We start from the raw sequence: 15,610 nt of genomic DNA, 5'->3' as shown, positions 1-15,610 counted from the left end.
TCTGCAGTGGTGTGTGCTTTTAAATTTCTTCATAATGAGTGTATCTCATCATACTGTGCTGTTTGCATGACAATATGCTTTCTGAACAACGTTATCCTTTATTTTATGAAACAGATTAAAGTTAACCCTTCATTGCGTGAAGCAAAATTACACATGCAAACTGTGGTTACTTTGTTTTCTATCAGTGTGCGGCCAGAAAGAGCCAACAAAATTTTTTTCCGTACTTTCAAATGTTTATTTCACAAGATACAGAATGTCCACTATAGTGGACCACATACGTACCAGCTCCAGTGAGTGTACGTGCCGACAGTTGCCTTTTGCTTCAACAGGCAAAGTTTCTGCACCACATTAACAAAGGTAAGCTTGAATAGAAAAGTTTAGATGCAGAAAACATTACTGTGCCTTATGAAATATGAAAAACTGTCACTTTTGCCAGTAATGTGCAAGTGTGCAATGGGCAGGATACTGTCTTCACATTTTGCTTTATGCCACATATCCTGAAACGTAGAAATTCAGGGGTGGGGAAGAGAGGGGTGCACGTACCTGTTAGTGCCCTCCCCCTCCCACCGGGCTTTGCCGATGATACCTTGCATTTCGCGCAATTATATGTCCCTTTGCACTTGCCAACTGACATTTTGCATATTTGTGCTGTACATTATTTCTGAGAGGAAAAATGATAGATGTTTCCATGACGCACGTGGCAGCAACTAAACTTGCCTAAGGAGGTGGCCTTCATTTTGCTGCGGCAGGAGCTTGGAGCAACTCATTCATTTGTTTCTTCCTATTAACTCGCTGAATAATATAAAGCACGAAGTGTTACTACATGAAAATATGAGGCAAAGAACAAAAGTAATCCAATTGGAAGTGATAGGATAAAGGACAACACTGCACAGAAAATGCTCCCACGTGCATTTTGTTGTTTCTGTCGTGCATGGTGACCACTACAGTGGACATTTCCTAAAGTGTGTTCTGCAGAAAGAACTTGCCTCTTCTCTTCCACAATATTTACAGGTCTTGCCTCTGAAAGCTTATTCTATCCTTTGTAGATAATTCGTTGTACTAAACCACAATGTCACGAGAGTTAATAGTAAAAACGTGGGGACGCGCGTGACTTACCCGTGGGAATAACACGCTATCTTTGAAGCAGAGTTGGGGGAAATACAGTGGTTGGTGGCACCTTCTAGGGCAGCTATTGAAAACGTCTACAAAAATTGACACTATGCACAAGAGCTTCTACGATGCACTAAACTTGCTCCAAAAATCGCCAAAATTTGTTCACTGTAGTGGACAGCATGCAACAAAGGATTAAGAAACCTACTGACCACGTCGATACCATGTTTGGTGAGCAGTGCTGATGACTTGGGAGTTAGAGACCTTTAGGAGTTAAAGGGACCTTAAAAAGGTATATGCCAAATTAAGCTTGACTGGTAGATAAACTCCCCAAAAAAGTTCTCTGCCTTTGCTTTAAAGATAAATATGACCTTTTAGTGAAGAAAATGAAGGTTCAACTATCTGTTTTGTACCCAGACCATGGATGGCACAGCTGTCTGTGTGATAGTGTAGATTCTCCTGTATAGTTCTGGGGGCCATTATGAGAAGGATTTGCCTGCGAAGGTTGCTGTATTTTATTTACAAGTGAAATTTAATCCTTCAGCAATAAACAATTCTCAAGACTCGACCTGACCTTGCCACAATTTGACTTCGTGGAGCCTTTGTGCCAGAGTTTCAAGGCAGTATCCTTCACTTGCAACTATAGATTCGGCTCGACTATATTGTGTTGGTGCGAGAGGTGCAAACAAGGAAGTCATGTATTTACCTGAAATTGTGTATGATCGCTTTTGTTGCAAATAACTTCTCTGATTATCACCTGTTTGTGAACTCCGCCTCGGAAATGACTGCTTCCTTCGACCTGCCGCACTTGCCCAGGAAGGGGTTATGGGTGAGGTCTGCTGTGTGTGCCGCCACATAGCAGACAACAAAGGAGCAAATTAGACAGGAGCTTACCTCAGGAGCTCCTGTCTAAATACGTGGGAACAGAAATCGTTTTCCTCCGCATCCACGGCATATAATTTGCCCAAGAAAAAGCTAATACCAACTGACTGTGGAAAGTCGATTTTATTGCATTGGCATTAGGAGTGCCGAAGGAAAAAAAAAAAAGGAAAAAAAGTATGTGTGTGAAGTGTGGGAAGCCAGTCACGTGATAGAGGCATATATGTGTGTGTGTGTGTGTATTTTTAATGATAGTCAGGGCGGTGAGCATAGGATACAGGAGGTTACGCTGGGGATAGTAGATAAGTGCAAATATCTTGGGGTGTGAATAAACAATGGGGCTGGGTACCCAACAGAACATTAAATATATGTCATGACTAAAGGTACTAGGAATGCAGCTGTGATGAAAAATGGACACTGTGGAATTACAATAGGTATGAAGCGGTGAGAGGGATTTGGAAAGGGGTGATAGTTCCTAGTCTTTCAACAATGCGGTCCTGTGCATGCGATCACAAGTTTGAGCAAGGATGGAAATCAAGCAACATGCAGTAGGTAGGCTTGCTTTGGGAGCACACGGAAATACACCATATCAGGGGGTACAGGGTGACATGGGATGGACATCATTGGAGGGCACGGAAGCTAGCCTCAAGATAGAATTTGAGGAGCGATTCAGAGAAATGGGGGGAAGGCGGTGGGCTAGGAAAGTTTTCAGTTACTTGTACAGGAGGAATGTTGACACAAAATGGAGGAAGCGAACCAGAAAATTGTTGAGCAAATATTTGGACAGCAGGGGGGGGCAAACCAAGAATCATCGGTTAATAAAAATGTTAATGAAACAGAGGGGGGTCTCGGGGAAAATAGGGATGCAGACAAAATCAGCACTGGGTACATATAGAAATTTCAAGCAGGAAATTGCCAAAAAAAGTATCTACGATAATTATAGGGGGAGCTGTTGTTTGAAGCCAGGACGGGAGTATTGTGGATTAAGACGTACCAAGTCAAGTACCAAGGGATAGACACGTGCGTGTGGAGAGGAGGAGGAAACCGCTAAGCACCTGATAGTTTTCTGTAAAGGGCTTCGCCCTTCAGTTCAAAGCAACCCGGCTGATTTTTTCAAAGCATCGGGGTTTAGGGACAGAGGAGGCAAAATAGACTAAGCGGGTACGTAGAAATAACCAAACAGAGGTTATCTGATTGGTGGCTAAAATCAAGGCGAGAGTGAAATTTTACCCTCCACTAAATGCAAAATAGACGACTAGTCACGGCTAGGTGACGTGAGCCGCCGCCCTATTTAAAGGGTCCAGCCTTATCCATCCATCTGGCAGCGCGACAGCAGTGACGTGTCAAACGAACCATTTGCCTCGTCGGAGCGTTTCGCATCGCAATATATTAAACAGGCTTCACCTTCTTTCTATCAGCGGAGCAACTAAGGTCCCATAAGGCTCCGAAACCTGATTGCCTTAGCAATCATATTTGTGCGATCTTTTCAGAAGCACTTCAGTATGTTTGGACTGCCTCTAGCTGCGTCCTAGCTGTGGCATGACGTGGAAGATAACCGCGACCGGGTGCAATGAAAAGGCTCTAAATGTGAAGATGTGCACGAGTGGGCGACTTGGCGAGTTTTTCAAGGCAGTTCGGGTCCGTTCAGTCGACCCAGGGGGCCCATGTCCCGTTGTGGTTTTCGGGAAATGAGGCCGGGTCCATAGCAGGCTTGAGAGGAGGAACAGTCTGCGCTCTGTACTCTTCCAAGGCCCTTCTCATTGAATCGAGTACCTGAAAAAAAAAAAAACAGTAAAGCGAACTAAGCTGTACATAAGAACAGTGAATTGCTGGTTGGTGCGACAATCGTGTGAATAAGGAGAGCGGGTACAGAAAGGCTCACATGCTCCCTGTTCATGTACTCTTCCGCTCCGCGTTCGCCTTTGCACAAAATAGCTGCACATCCCGCAGCGGCCGAATATGGTTATGTTGTTGGCTGCCCGAACGCCCCTATGCGCGAGACTAAATAGTTAATACCGACCGCAACATCACCCAAGGTTAGCGGTATAGAAAACATGCTAGCAACTCTGGGCTGCTCACCAAAACCAACGCCAAAACTAGCTCTTTCATGTACCCAGAATGGAGGCTGAAATTCTCGAGTCAAGTCGACCAGTTGAACAGGCGAAGTGAAACTCTCTGTGCATATTTTTTTCGCTGCTGTCCATATGATTAATGATGGGCCCGCGTATGCGCATTGTTCTGTTAATAATATTTTCTTTGTTTGTTTGTTTTAGCCAGGATTGCGTTATCTCCGAGCGCTCATATGAATTCACAGAGAGATAGTTAAGACTATCAACAATTTCATCTTCGGTGATGCCTTATGGACTTGTGTGGCATGTGCGATCATTTGGATGAATCGTCTTGGTGGCGACGATTATAATAATAAAATAATTATGGGGTTTTACATGCCAAAACCATGATTTGATTTGAGGCACGCCGTAATGGGGGACTCCGGAAATTTGGACCACCTGGGGGTTCTTTAACGTGCACCTAAATCTAAGTACACGGGTGTTTTCGCATTTCGCCCCTATCGAAATGCGGCCGCCGTGGCCTGGATTCAATCCCGTGCCCTCGTGCTCAGCTTGGTGGCGACGATTGTTGACTCTGTGTATGTAAGTGGTCGATTGTGTGCGATATCGGTTATTCGCATTAACCTGTGTGTGTGTGTGTTTATTAGCATTAACACATTAACCTGTGTGTGTTACGAGGCTTCCGATAGTATGCGCGCAGCAGCGGTAGACACCGAAGAAAAGTTATAAGGCAGGTGATCGACTGAACGTTGGATTCGGGTGAATAATGCAGTGGCATTGTGCTATCCCATTATTCGGTGATTTTCCACGTGACCTGTTTCTTACCTCAAGGTCATCTGTCAGTTATATCAGTTATATGCACATAGCGGTTTTCGAATGGTGAGATTTCCGAATGGAATCAGATACGAACATTTGAGAAAAACGACCATCAAATATTGAATATTTTCTAATTTCGAGTGAACGAGAAAGGGAACAAAGGGGCCCGATTTTTGTTAATTACAACCATGTGAAGCTAACGGATAATGAAGCCAAGTTATTTGTAGTTTTAAGTGTATAAATTGTAAAGGAAAATGAAAGTGGACGAAAAATCCACTTGCCACCGGTGGGAACCGAACTCTCAACCTTCCCAACGGCGGCACGTTGTTTTCTGATCCACTTTCATTTCCCTCTAATTTATCATATCTAAAAGTATCTATAAACGCTGGGAACAGCCACCGCGCCGTATGCACGTTATGGTATAACAATGGTATAGCAACGGTATAGCAACGGCACTATGGTATAGGGCATCAAAGTGGGTCCTGCTCCCGCTGGCAGCACGTTTTTTTTTTTTTTTTTAATGCGAAACGTTTCTTGGCGAACATTTGCCGCTTTGAGACTATCTATCTATCTAGCCGTCTACGTCTTGGTGCCCTCATGGTAGTTTCGTAGACTTTGTATGTACTAAAATTGGCATAGTATGACAAGAGTGTATGACGAACATAAATGATAGGTTATGACATGAATGTCATGACGTGTGTCATGTTGGTCATGAAACAGCCGCCTACTTCTTGGTGCTCTCATAGGTAAAAAAACACCCAAAGTAGCAAAGAATGGAAAATTAATTATGGTAATGGGTGCACGTCTTGTTATGATAGCAACGATAATGATAGTATAATACAAAATGACTCAATAATGACCATGACTCAGCCAGAAATGACAATGACTCAGCGGAATAAGATTAACATTCAAAAACCGTTAAAATGGATTCGGACGTGGGCACTAACTGAAGGAAACACTAAAGGATGATGGTAGAAGTCATATCATGACATGACTCAGCAAAAATGACAATGACTCAGCTAAAAACGATTAATACTCAAAATCCACTGAAATATCTTCGGAAGTGGATACTAAGTGAAGGGGACACTAAAGGATGACGGTAGAAGTCATAGTCATGAGCATGACTCAACAAAAATGACAATGACTCAGCGAAAGATGATTAACACTCAGAAACCACTGGAATGGGTTAGGACGTGGACACTAAGTGAAGGAAACACTAAAGGATAAGTGTAGACGCCATAGTCATGAGCATACCACAGTAGAAATGACAATGACTCAGAAAAAAAAAGATTAACAATCAAAAACCACTGAAATGAGTGCGGACATAACTGATAGGTCATGACATGCGTGTCATGTAGGCCATGAAACAGCTGCCTACATCTTGGAGCTCTCATGGTCGTTTCGTTAACTTGGTAGGCTCCCGGCACACTGCTTCGCATAACATTGATTCCCACAAAGCGTGGGATCAGCCGGGCTTTTTTTTTCATTCACTTTCATTTCCTTTTAATTTATCATTTCTACACTTAAATTAAGACTACAAACAGCTTCCCTTATGCTTTCCTTAGCTTGATTGTCTATTGGCTTCTATTGGATTATTGGATTATCTATCTATAGCGCCGCGTCTGTAGTGCGGCAATATGATTCTCATTTCAAGGCAACACGGAATATTAAGTTCGTATGACTTACGTGTATAAATTGGCAGATGCATGTAATGCCGTTCACATTTAGACGTTTGGGCTACTGAGAAGCATGTAAATGATAACAGCTTTCAGTTATCTAGGACACCATGGCAATTACTAATGAAACATGGGAACAACATAAGTTACCAAATGTATACGTGTAGTGTTGTGGTCCCAGAAATTGTTACAAAGAGATGAAAACAGAGACTGGCCAAATAAAAAATTGGAGGACGCTTAAGCTCGTCTTTAAGAATAGAACACGATAGCGTTATCGGGACCCGCTCGCATCGCATCATCTTTCTTCTCGACCTGTCTCTCACTTTTAACCCCTTCGGTCTCTCGGGGTCTTCCTCCGATCGTAGGGGCCCGTGCAAGTTGCGCAATATTCGGCCAATGGGGACGCTCCAAGGGCTCCATTGTCCGATGGCGGCCTTCGTCTGGCGTTTCCTCCTCGCCTGGCAGGCTCTCAGCTGGCTGTAGGTCTCGGGTGGTTGTCGAACGGCATTGCAGAGTAGCAAAGCAACTTTTCTCGGGACTGGGTCAACCACCTTGAACCGTGCCACCCTTGTGTGCGCCGTGCTTGTTAATTTATTCATTAAGCGAACGTTTGCAATTTTATACAGCTGATAAAACTAATATCCTTACTTCGTATAGCTGTCTACTAATTTGCTGTCTCAATCGATGCTTCGCCTTTCGGGCGAAACAGCGACTTTTTTTCTTATTCTTCTAAATCTCTAGGGACTTTCTCGTTTCCATTATTTGCATCCAATTCACTGTCTCTGTTTCTCTCAATTTCTTTCTTATTACTCCTGGTTATCTGTCTACACTTTCAATTACTCTATAATGGGTTGCCACCTGTCTTGACCTCTTCCTCCATTCTGTGTCCACGTCTTTAGGTACAGATACTTGCGCACTTTAGCCGCCCATTTATTTTGATCTAGATTCCTGAGTCTATCTTCAAAACTAATTTTGCTCTGCGCTTCTCTTACCTCGAACGAGGCCCAACCCATGTCCCCTTGCCCTGCCTCATTTGTGGTTTTGCCGTGAGAGCCCAAAGCCAACCAGCCCACCGATCTTTGGTTAACTCCCAACCCCGACAATATATCTGATTTTAGGCACAGAATGGCATTTGCGGACGTCAGCGCTGGCACCAGACTCCTTTCCAGATTCCACGCGCCATCTCGTATATCTATTGTGGCCCCAAAGTGCCCGATGTTTCATTACTGCTGCAAATATATTCCTTGACTATGGGTATGCCTTGCTGTTGAATCGACATCACGTAGTTAACCGTCTTTTCATTAAAGATCATAATTCCCGATTTCTGTGTGCTAAATTTAAGGCCTAGATTTGTCGTTGTGTTGCCACACATATCGGCCAGTGTTTGTAAATCTCTTGCATTGTCCGGTAGTAGCACAGTGTCGACCGCCTACATCAGTGCGGGGACCTTCTGTTGTACCATTTGACCATCACGCGTGTATGATAAATCAAATCCTAATTGACTGTTTTCCAGTTGTCTTTCTATGCCCTTAAAATAAAGCGTGAACAACAATTAAGACAGGGCATCCTTGCTTCAGTCCTTTGTGTATTTCCACCACTTCATTACAATTTCGGCCTTCCCATACAATTTTTACTCGGTTGGCTTTATGTCTCCCGCAGCAGCTCCACGAAGTCGTCATCTATGCCTTCTTGCTTGAGAATATTCCATAACAACTCCCTGTCTACGTTGTCATAGGCTCCCTTAATATCTAGAAATGCTGCCCATAAAGGTCTATTCTGAACTACCGAAATTCTATGCACTGAGTTCGAAAAAAAAAAAAGCCCGGCTGATCACACGCTTTGTGGGAATCAATGTTATGCTAAGCAGTTTGCCGGGACCCTACTAAGTTACTGAAACTTCGACCATGAGAGCTCCAAGACCTAGGCGGCTGTTTCATGGCCTACATGGCACGCATGTCATGACCTATCACTTACGTCCGCACCCATTCCAGTGGTTTCAGAGTGTTAATCATCTTTTGCTGAGTCATTCTCATGACTATGATTTCTACCATCCTCCTTTAGTGTTTCGTTCACTTAGTGCCCACATCCGAACCCATCCCAGTGGTTTTCAGTGTTTATCATTTTTCGCTGAGTCATTGTCATTTTTGTTGAGTCATGCTCATGACTATGGCTTCTACCGTCATCCTTTAGTGTCCCCTTCACTTAGTATCCACTTCCGAAGATATTTCAGTGGATTTTGAGTATTAATCGTTTTTAGCTGAGTCATTGTCATTTTTGCTGAGTCATGTCATGATATGACTTCTACCATCATCCTTTAGTGTTTCCTTCAGTTAGTGCCCACGTCTGAACCCATTTCAACGGTTTTTGAATGTTAAGCTTATTCCGCTGAGTCATTTGTGTTTCTGGCTGAGTCATGGTCATTATTGAGTCATTATTGTATTATGCTATCATTATCGTTACTATCATAACTAGACTTGCACCCATTACCACAATTAATTCTCGATTCTTTGCCACTTTGGGTGTTTTTTGATCTACGAGAGCACCAAGAAGTAGGCGGCTGTTTCATGACCGACATGACACACGTCATGACAGTCAGGTCATAACCTATCATTTATGTTCGTCATACACTCTTGTGATACTATGCCAATTTTAGTACATACGAAGTCAACGAAACTACCATGAGGGCACCAAGACGTAGACGGCTAGATAGATAGGTACTCTCAAAGCGGCAAATGTTCGCCAAGAAATGCTACGCATAAAAAAACAAAATATCTTCTAAGCAACTGAACCCTGCATGCAGTAGCGCAACCGGGATCTCTGCCAGGAGGGGGTTGACAGTTTGCCAATACCATCTAAACAGCACAAATTTCAATTTCGTTACGGAAAATTGTAAAAAAATGCGCTTTTTGCGAGTGTGCAGACGATTGCGCGTCTTACATCTTAGTTGCAGTACTCAAATGCGCAAGGAAAGAAAAGGGGTTAAACAAAAGGAGGGTTAGGTTGGCCTCAGGGGGAGGGGTTACAACCCCCGAACTCCCCCCCCTCGTTGCGCCGCTGCCTGCATGGGTCTGAATCCATTGAACTGAGGGTCTGAACCCATTCTGTAGTTCTCCCAGTACATCATTTGTTTCCGCCCATTTCGACAGTTCTAATTTTATGACTTGCATTTCAATTTTACATAGCACCAAGGTCACTGCAACTGGCCTGTACGAGCTCGTCCTAATCACCTTTGCCTTTGTATATATGAGGTTCTGCTTGCTTTCATGCCATCCAATTGGAATTTTCTTCGTTTAATCACTTGTTCGATGGCAAGTCCGCAGATGATGATGATGATGATTTATTGGCATCCCCTTTGAAACGGGGTGGCGACAAATAGTCACCTAGCCTGCTTGATTTAATCAGGTATACTACACATGTTCTTTATCTCGCATTTTTGTATACCTTTTTCAAAAATTTAGCTTGTACCGCTGCCTATGATTTTAAGAGATCAGGTCGTATCCATCTTTTCCCTGCTTTTTTTCCACCAGTACTCTAATCGTCTCTTGCTGATCTCTACGGCTGATCTGTTTATGTTTCCTTCCACTTTAAACCCAAGCGCATCTGGGAGTTGCACGTTACCTACGGTTCTCGCTGGGTGGATCCCGTCGCATTCCATTAGGATGTGCTGAGTGGTCTCTGGATCTTTACTGCAGCATACACATGTCTCATCTAGTTCCGAATATTTGTTCCGATATGTTTTCGTCCTTAGGCAACCGGCTCGAGCCTCAAATAGCAAGGCACTGCCCTTTGTGTTATCGTACAGATTTTCCCTTCTAATTTCTTTCTTCTCATTCTTGTAAATCTCCATTGTCCTTTTCGTTTCCATTCTTTGCATCCAATTCACGGTCTCTATTTCTCTCACTTTCTTTCTGATGACCCCTGGTTGTCTATTTACAGTTTCGATTATCCTGTACTTGGTTGCCAACTTCCTTGACCTCTTCCTCCATTCTGTGTCCACGCTTTTCATGTAGAGATACTTGTGCACTTTAGCCGCCCATTTATTTTCATCCATGTTCCTGAGCCTTTCTTCAAAACTAATTTTGCTTTGTGCTTCTCTGACTTCAAAAGAGGCCCAACCCATGTCTCCATGCACTGCTTCATTTGTCGTATTACCGTGTGCTCCCAAAGCCAACCGGCCTACTGATCTTTGGTTAACTTCTAAACCCGCCAATATATCCGATTTTAAGCATATAATGGCATTTGCGAATGTTAGCGCTGGCACCATTACTCCTTTCCAGATTCCACGCACCACCTCATACTTATTGTGGCCCCACAGTGCTCTGTGTTTCATTAATGCTGCATTCCGCTTCCCCTTTATTTTCAGATTATCTTGGTGGTTGCTTGAGTAATTCTTTCCTTCGTTTATGTGTACGCCGAGGTACTTATATTGCTTCACTATGGGTATTACTTGCTGTTGAATTGACACCACGAAGTTACTCGTGTGTTCATTAAAAATCATAATCCCTGATTTCTCTGTGCTAAACTTAAGGCCTAGATTTGTCGCTGCGTTCCCACAGATATTCGCAAGTATCTGTAAATCTTTTTTATTGTCCGCTAGTAGCACAATGTCGTCTGCGTACATCAATCCAGGGACCTTCTGTTGCACCATTTGTCCATTACGCATGTAGGATAAATCAAAACCTAATTCGCTGTTTTCCAGTCGTCTTTCTATGCCCTTGACGTAAAGTGTGAACAACAATGGTGACAGAGGGCATCCTTGCTTCAATCCTTGGTGAATTCCCACCATTTCATTTCCTTTTCGGCCTTCCCATGCCACTTGTACTTGGTTGTCTCGATATATCTCCCTCAGCAGCTCCACGAAATCGTCATCTATGCCTTCGTATTGAAGAATATCCCACAACAATTCCCTGTCTACGTTGTCATAAGCTCCTTTAATATCTAGAAATGCTACCCATAAAGGTCTTTTCTGAGCTACTGAAATCTCTATGCACTGAGTTAGTACAAACATATTGTCTTCTAAGCGTCTGCCTGGCCTGAACCCATTCTGTAGTTCCCCCAATACACTGTTTTCCTCCACCCACTTCGACAGTTCTAATTTTATGGCTTGCATTGCCATTCTATATATCACCGACGTTACTGTAACTGGCCTGTACGAGCTCGTCTTATCCTTATCTCCTTTGCCTTTGTAGATGAGATTCATCTTGCTTTCACGCCATCCAACGGGAATATTCTTTGTTCTAATCACTTGCTCTATGGCATTAGTCAGCAGTGCCTTGCTTTTTGGACCGAGGTTTTTGATTAGCAGATGCGCTTACGTGAACGCCATCTGGTGGTGCTTCAAGGTGGCTTGCTGCGCTTTCCTCCTCTGCCGCTTTCCTCCTCGCGGTCACTTCGCTCTCGCCTTATTACATCCCCCGCAGCGCGCCCTGTTTGCTCTTTCATCTTTCGCTGTGCTCGCTCGCCCGGTTAGGCCGCCGAGGCACGCCGACGCTCAACGCAGGAACGGGCGCTTAAGAGCTGCGCTCTAAAAGCTCAGTCCACCGACCGCAGTTATCTTCGGTTCATTTGCCCAACACCAGTTTCGGTCCACTGACCGCAACTGTTGTTGGGCAAATGAACCGAAGATAACTACCACGTAGTGCTTCTCATCTCTCTCTCTCTCTATCTCTCTCTCTCTCTCTCTCTCTCTCTCTCTCTCTCTCTCTCTATATATATATATATATATATATATATATATATATATATACGGAGGCAGAACATGGACGCCGGCCGGAGGCTTCTCGCTTTGCTTTCAGTAACAATCCGCCTCGGCCACGGCAGGCCCCCAGACACCGACCACCTATAATATATAGTGATCAACCAATCCTGAGACTGCTTGAGCCGTGGCGGGATGTCTTGATAAGAAGTCCAAAACCCCTGACATGCAAATGTCACAAGCAAGAAAACAAAGATGAGCGCAGAGTGACGGCCTCACGCACAGATCCCGCTGAGAATGCGGTATTCGCTTATGCGGCATGGGACCCTACCACAAGACGAGCTAAGCTATAACGTTGGTGACGAAGGCACGGCAACAGGAAAATCATGCACCAGTATATGGCCGTGGCCACACACCCAGCTCCAGTTAACTCAAACTGTGCGCTGTGCTAGCCGCTATCCACAAGATTCACGAAGATGCCTTAAATTCACGGATGATTCACGGAAACCAGAAGGCCAAGTGATTCTTTTCACGGACAGCAGGGACGCCTTGAAGCGACTCGAGGGTACCCCAAAAGGGGGAACCATATTCGGGGACATAATGATCTGGGGCAGCAGTCCACAAGGATCATAAATTGGAAATGCGGGTGGACTGGGTACCGGTACACGCGGGTGGCATCGGTAACGAGGCCGCGCACGCGCTGGCGAGCGAGAACGAGGCAACAGATCGCTACGTCTCTGCCATCCCTATCCTATACCCGCGTCGAACGACCCAGACCCGGCCGAACGCGTCAGCGCGGCCAAACAATAGAGGATCGAGTAGTGCTCTGGCGACTCCGACAAATGACAACCCGCTACAGGAACACATACCACGCGGTGCAAAATTCCTAGTGCATAAGGAAAATCACCTGAAAAATCAGAATGTGCACCTGAAAAATCAGAGTGCATTACGGTACACGGAAAATATTATAACAAATCTGAAAAAGCTGAACTGAAGCTTGGAGATTCGACACTTAAAGAATCCCAAAAAGAGGATTTTAGGGCTGTGGATACAACACAGTACTAGAGCAGACCACACCCTAAAAACTCTAAAGAATTCAGTAAAAAAATCACGAGAATGATAGGAAAAATTACGTGGAACGGGAGAGGACTAAGCGAATCAGACGCATTAAGACTAGTTCAAGCTTTTGCAATAAGCAGAATTACCTACAGCCTCCCGTATCACGAGCTTAACCGTAAAGAGACGGAGCAGGCAGACCTCCTAATACGCACGGCGTATAAGGCCGCCCTGGGTCTACCACTGGGGACATCCACGGAGAGACTCGAGGCTCTTGGGGTGTACAACACCTTTGAAGAACTCAAAGCAATGATAATGGTCACAAAAGCGAACACCTTAATATGTCACAGGCGGGTAGGGGGGTCCTAGAAGAGCTGGGATACCCGATCAAACCGCACTACTGCAGCAGCGAACTAGTGGACATATCGAGGGAGATGCGAGAGAAACTAAAGATCTCCCCCATCCCCCCAAAAATGAACCCAAAATGTCATGCAGGCAGGCGCAATGCCCGAGCCAAACAATTAGAAAAACGATTCGGCAATAACCCCGACACAATATACACAGACGCAGCACGGAACATTAAGGGACACGTTATCGGGACCCTCCGGTATTCCAAGAACCATAACAACAGCTTCAGTCCGCACAGCCTGCACCAGCACAGCGGAGGCGGCTGCAGTGGCCCTGGCGATAAAGACACGGGAGGGAGAAGACAGGCCCGCCTACGTCCTCACAGACTCCCAGGCGGCCTGCCGACTCTTCCTCCACGGAAGGATCCCTAGGATCGCCCTTAACATCTTGGGCGATTGACTAATACAAGAACATCACATTGTATGGTGTCCGGGGCATGTTAGTGTCACTGGTAACACAGGGGCAGACGCTCTTGCTCGCGAGACTTCAATCCGAGCAAGGAATGACACCCCAATTGGAAACAACAATCAAATACTAGCATGCGATGTCTTAGAACATCAACGTCGTTCTCGCCAAGAACTCGCCGCGCCAAACCCGCAATTAACAGTGGAGGAGGTTCGGCTATACAGAAAAATCCAGACAAACACCTACCCACATCTGGGGCGATGGCATGCCATCTGGCCAACCAGATATACCAGTCAATGCCCCTGGTGTGGGGGGAGGCCATCCTTGCCCCATGTGACATGGGAGTGCCAATCACGACCCCAAAATTCAAATTCACCCCGTTTAGTACAAAATTCCTTTAGGGAGCCTTGGGAAGCCATCCCCGCCCGGACTGACCTGGAGACTCAATTGAGCCTCCTCGACCAGGCACGGCGCGTGGTGGTGGCCACTGGAGTCCTGGACTAAGGACCCACCCTCCGGCCCCCTTAACCCTATTTTTCCTAAATAAAGTAATTTCTCTCTCTCTCTCTAGTGCATAAGGCACGCACTGGCTACGCTCTGACAGGGGACGTGCTGGCCAAGTGGCACCTTTACAAGAAGGGCCCGCGCCGTAACACCTTGGGCAGCGAGGAACCGGACAACTCCAGCATGGAAGTTACGAAGCTGTGGACTCGCCGGACTATGGTGCTGTTGCCTCTACAACTACGGTTGTATGCTCGACATGCCACACAGGTGCTCGATCGACAACGAAACATGTTCTGAGAGTGCCCCGGCCCCCGACTACCAAGACATCCGCTAGAAATACCTCAAGCCGCATATTAGGACTTTTATACACTGAAAATTACCCAACAGCGACGGTCGAACTTGCGCAACGCTGCAGTCCCTCTGGGACTCTTGCACGCGAGGCGGAGATTGACCGTCGCTTGTGACCTCATTTCCCTTATATTTACCCCACTCCCCTGTATAAGCCTTCAAGCCAGCCCCTTTATATATATATATATATATATATATATATATATATATATATATATATATAGAGAGAGAGAGAGAGAGAGAGAGATTAACCGCACTGTTTAAGGACATCTTATATCGGTGTCACACGGCCATTTTAGATCGCTTAGGCTCCTGTGCGCAGGCTAGGGAAGGGAGCCAATCGGTAACGAGAAATTCGATGCTATATGTACCGGGCTACAAAGGCGCTGCTGCATTTTTTGAAGTGCACAAGCCTGTATGGTCGCCTGTGACGAAACTCAGCGATGAACGCTAAGTTGACTGTGTAAATGTGCAAGGTGTCAACTTCATTCTTCCTTCTCCTCTTTCAATCCCTTCTCCCCCTTCCCCAGTGCAGGGTAGCCTACCGGGCTCAGCCTGGTTAACCTCCCTGCCTTTCCCTTATGACTTTTCTCTCTCTCTCGATCCGGATCGGGCCTGATCGCGATTGAAAGTGCCCCGTGTGA

General features: G+C 45.3%; 1 protein-coding gene across 4 annotated transcripts in view; it reads right to left on the bottom strand.

Moving 5' to 3' along the window:
- Nucleotides 1-237: 237 nt before the first annotated feature.
- Nucleotides 238-15,610, bottom strand: part of LOC119443130 (arylsulfatase B) — a 101,361-nt gene continuing 85,988 nt past the window's right edge. For all 4 annotated transcript variants that reach the window (XM_049662596.1, XM_037708281.2, XM_049662594.1 and 1 more), the window contains one exon: nucleotides 238-3,762. In XM_049662596.1, coding sequence (XP_049518553.1) covers nucleotides 3,634-3,762 — 129 coding nt within the window. In that variant the 3' untranslated portion in view covers nucleotides 238-3,633. The remainder of the gene's footprint in view (nucleotides 3,763-15,610) is intronic.

This window comes from Dermacentor silvarum, chromosome 2 (assembly GCF_013339745.2).
Source record: "Dermacentor silvarum isolate Dsil-2018 chromosome 2, BIME_Dsil_1.4, whole genome shotgun sequence".
NCBI classification, from domain to species: domain Eukaryota; kingdom Metazoa; phylum Arthropoda; class Arachnida; order Ixodida; family Ixodidae; genus Dermacentor; species Dermacentor silvarum.
This window is presented reverse-complemented; position numbering and strand designations above follow the sequence as displayed.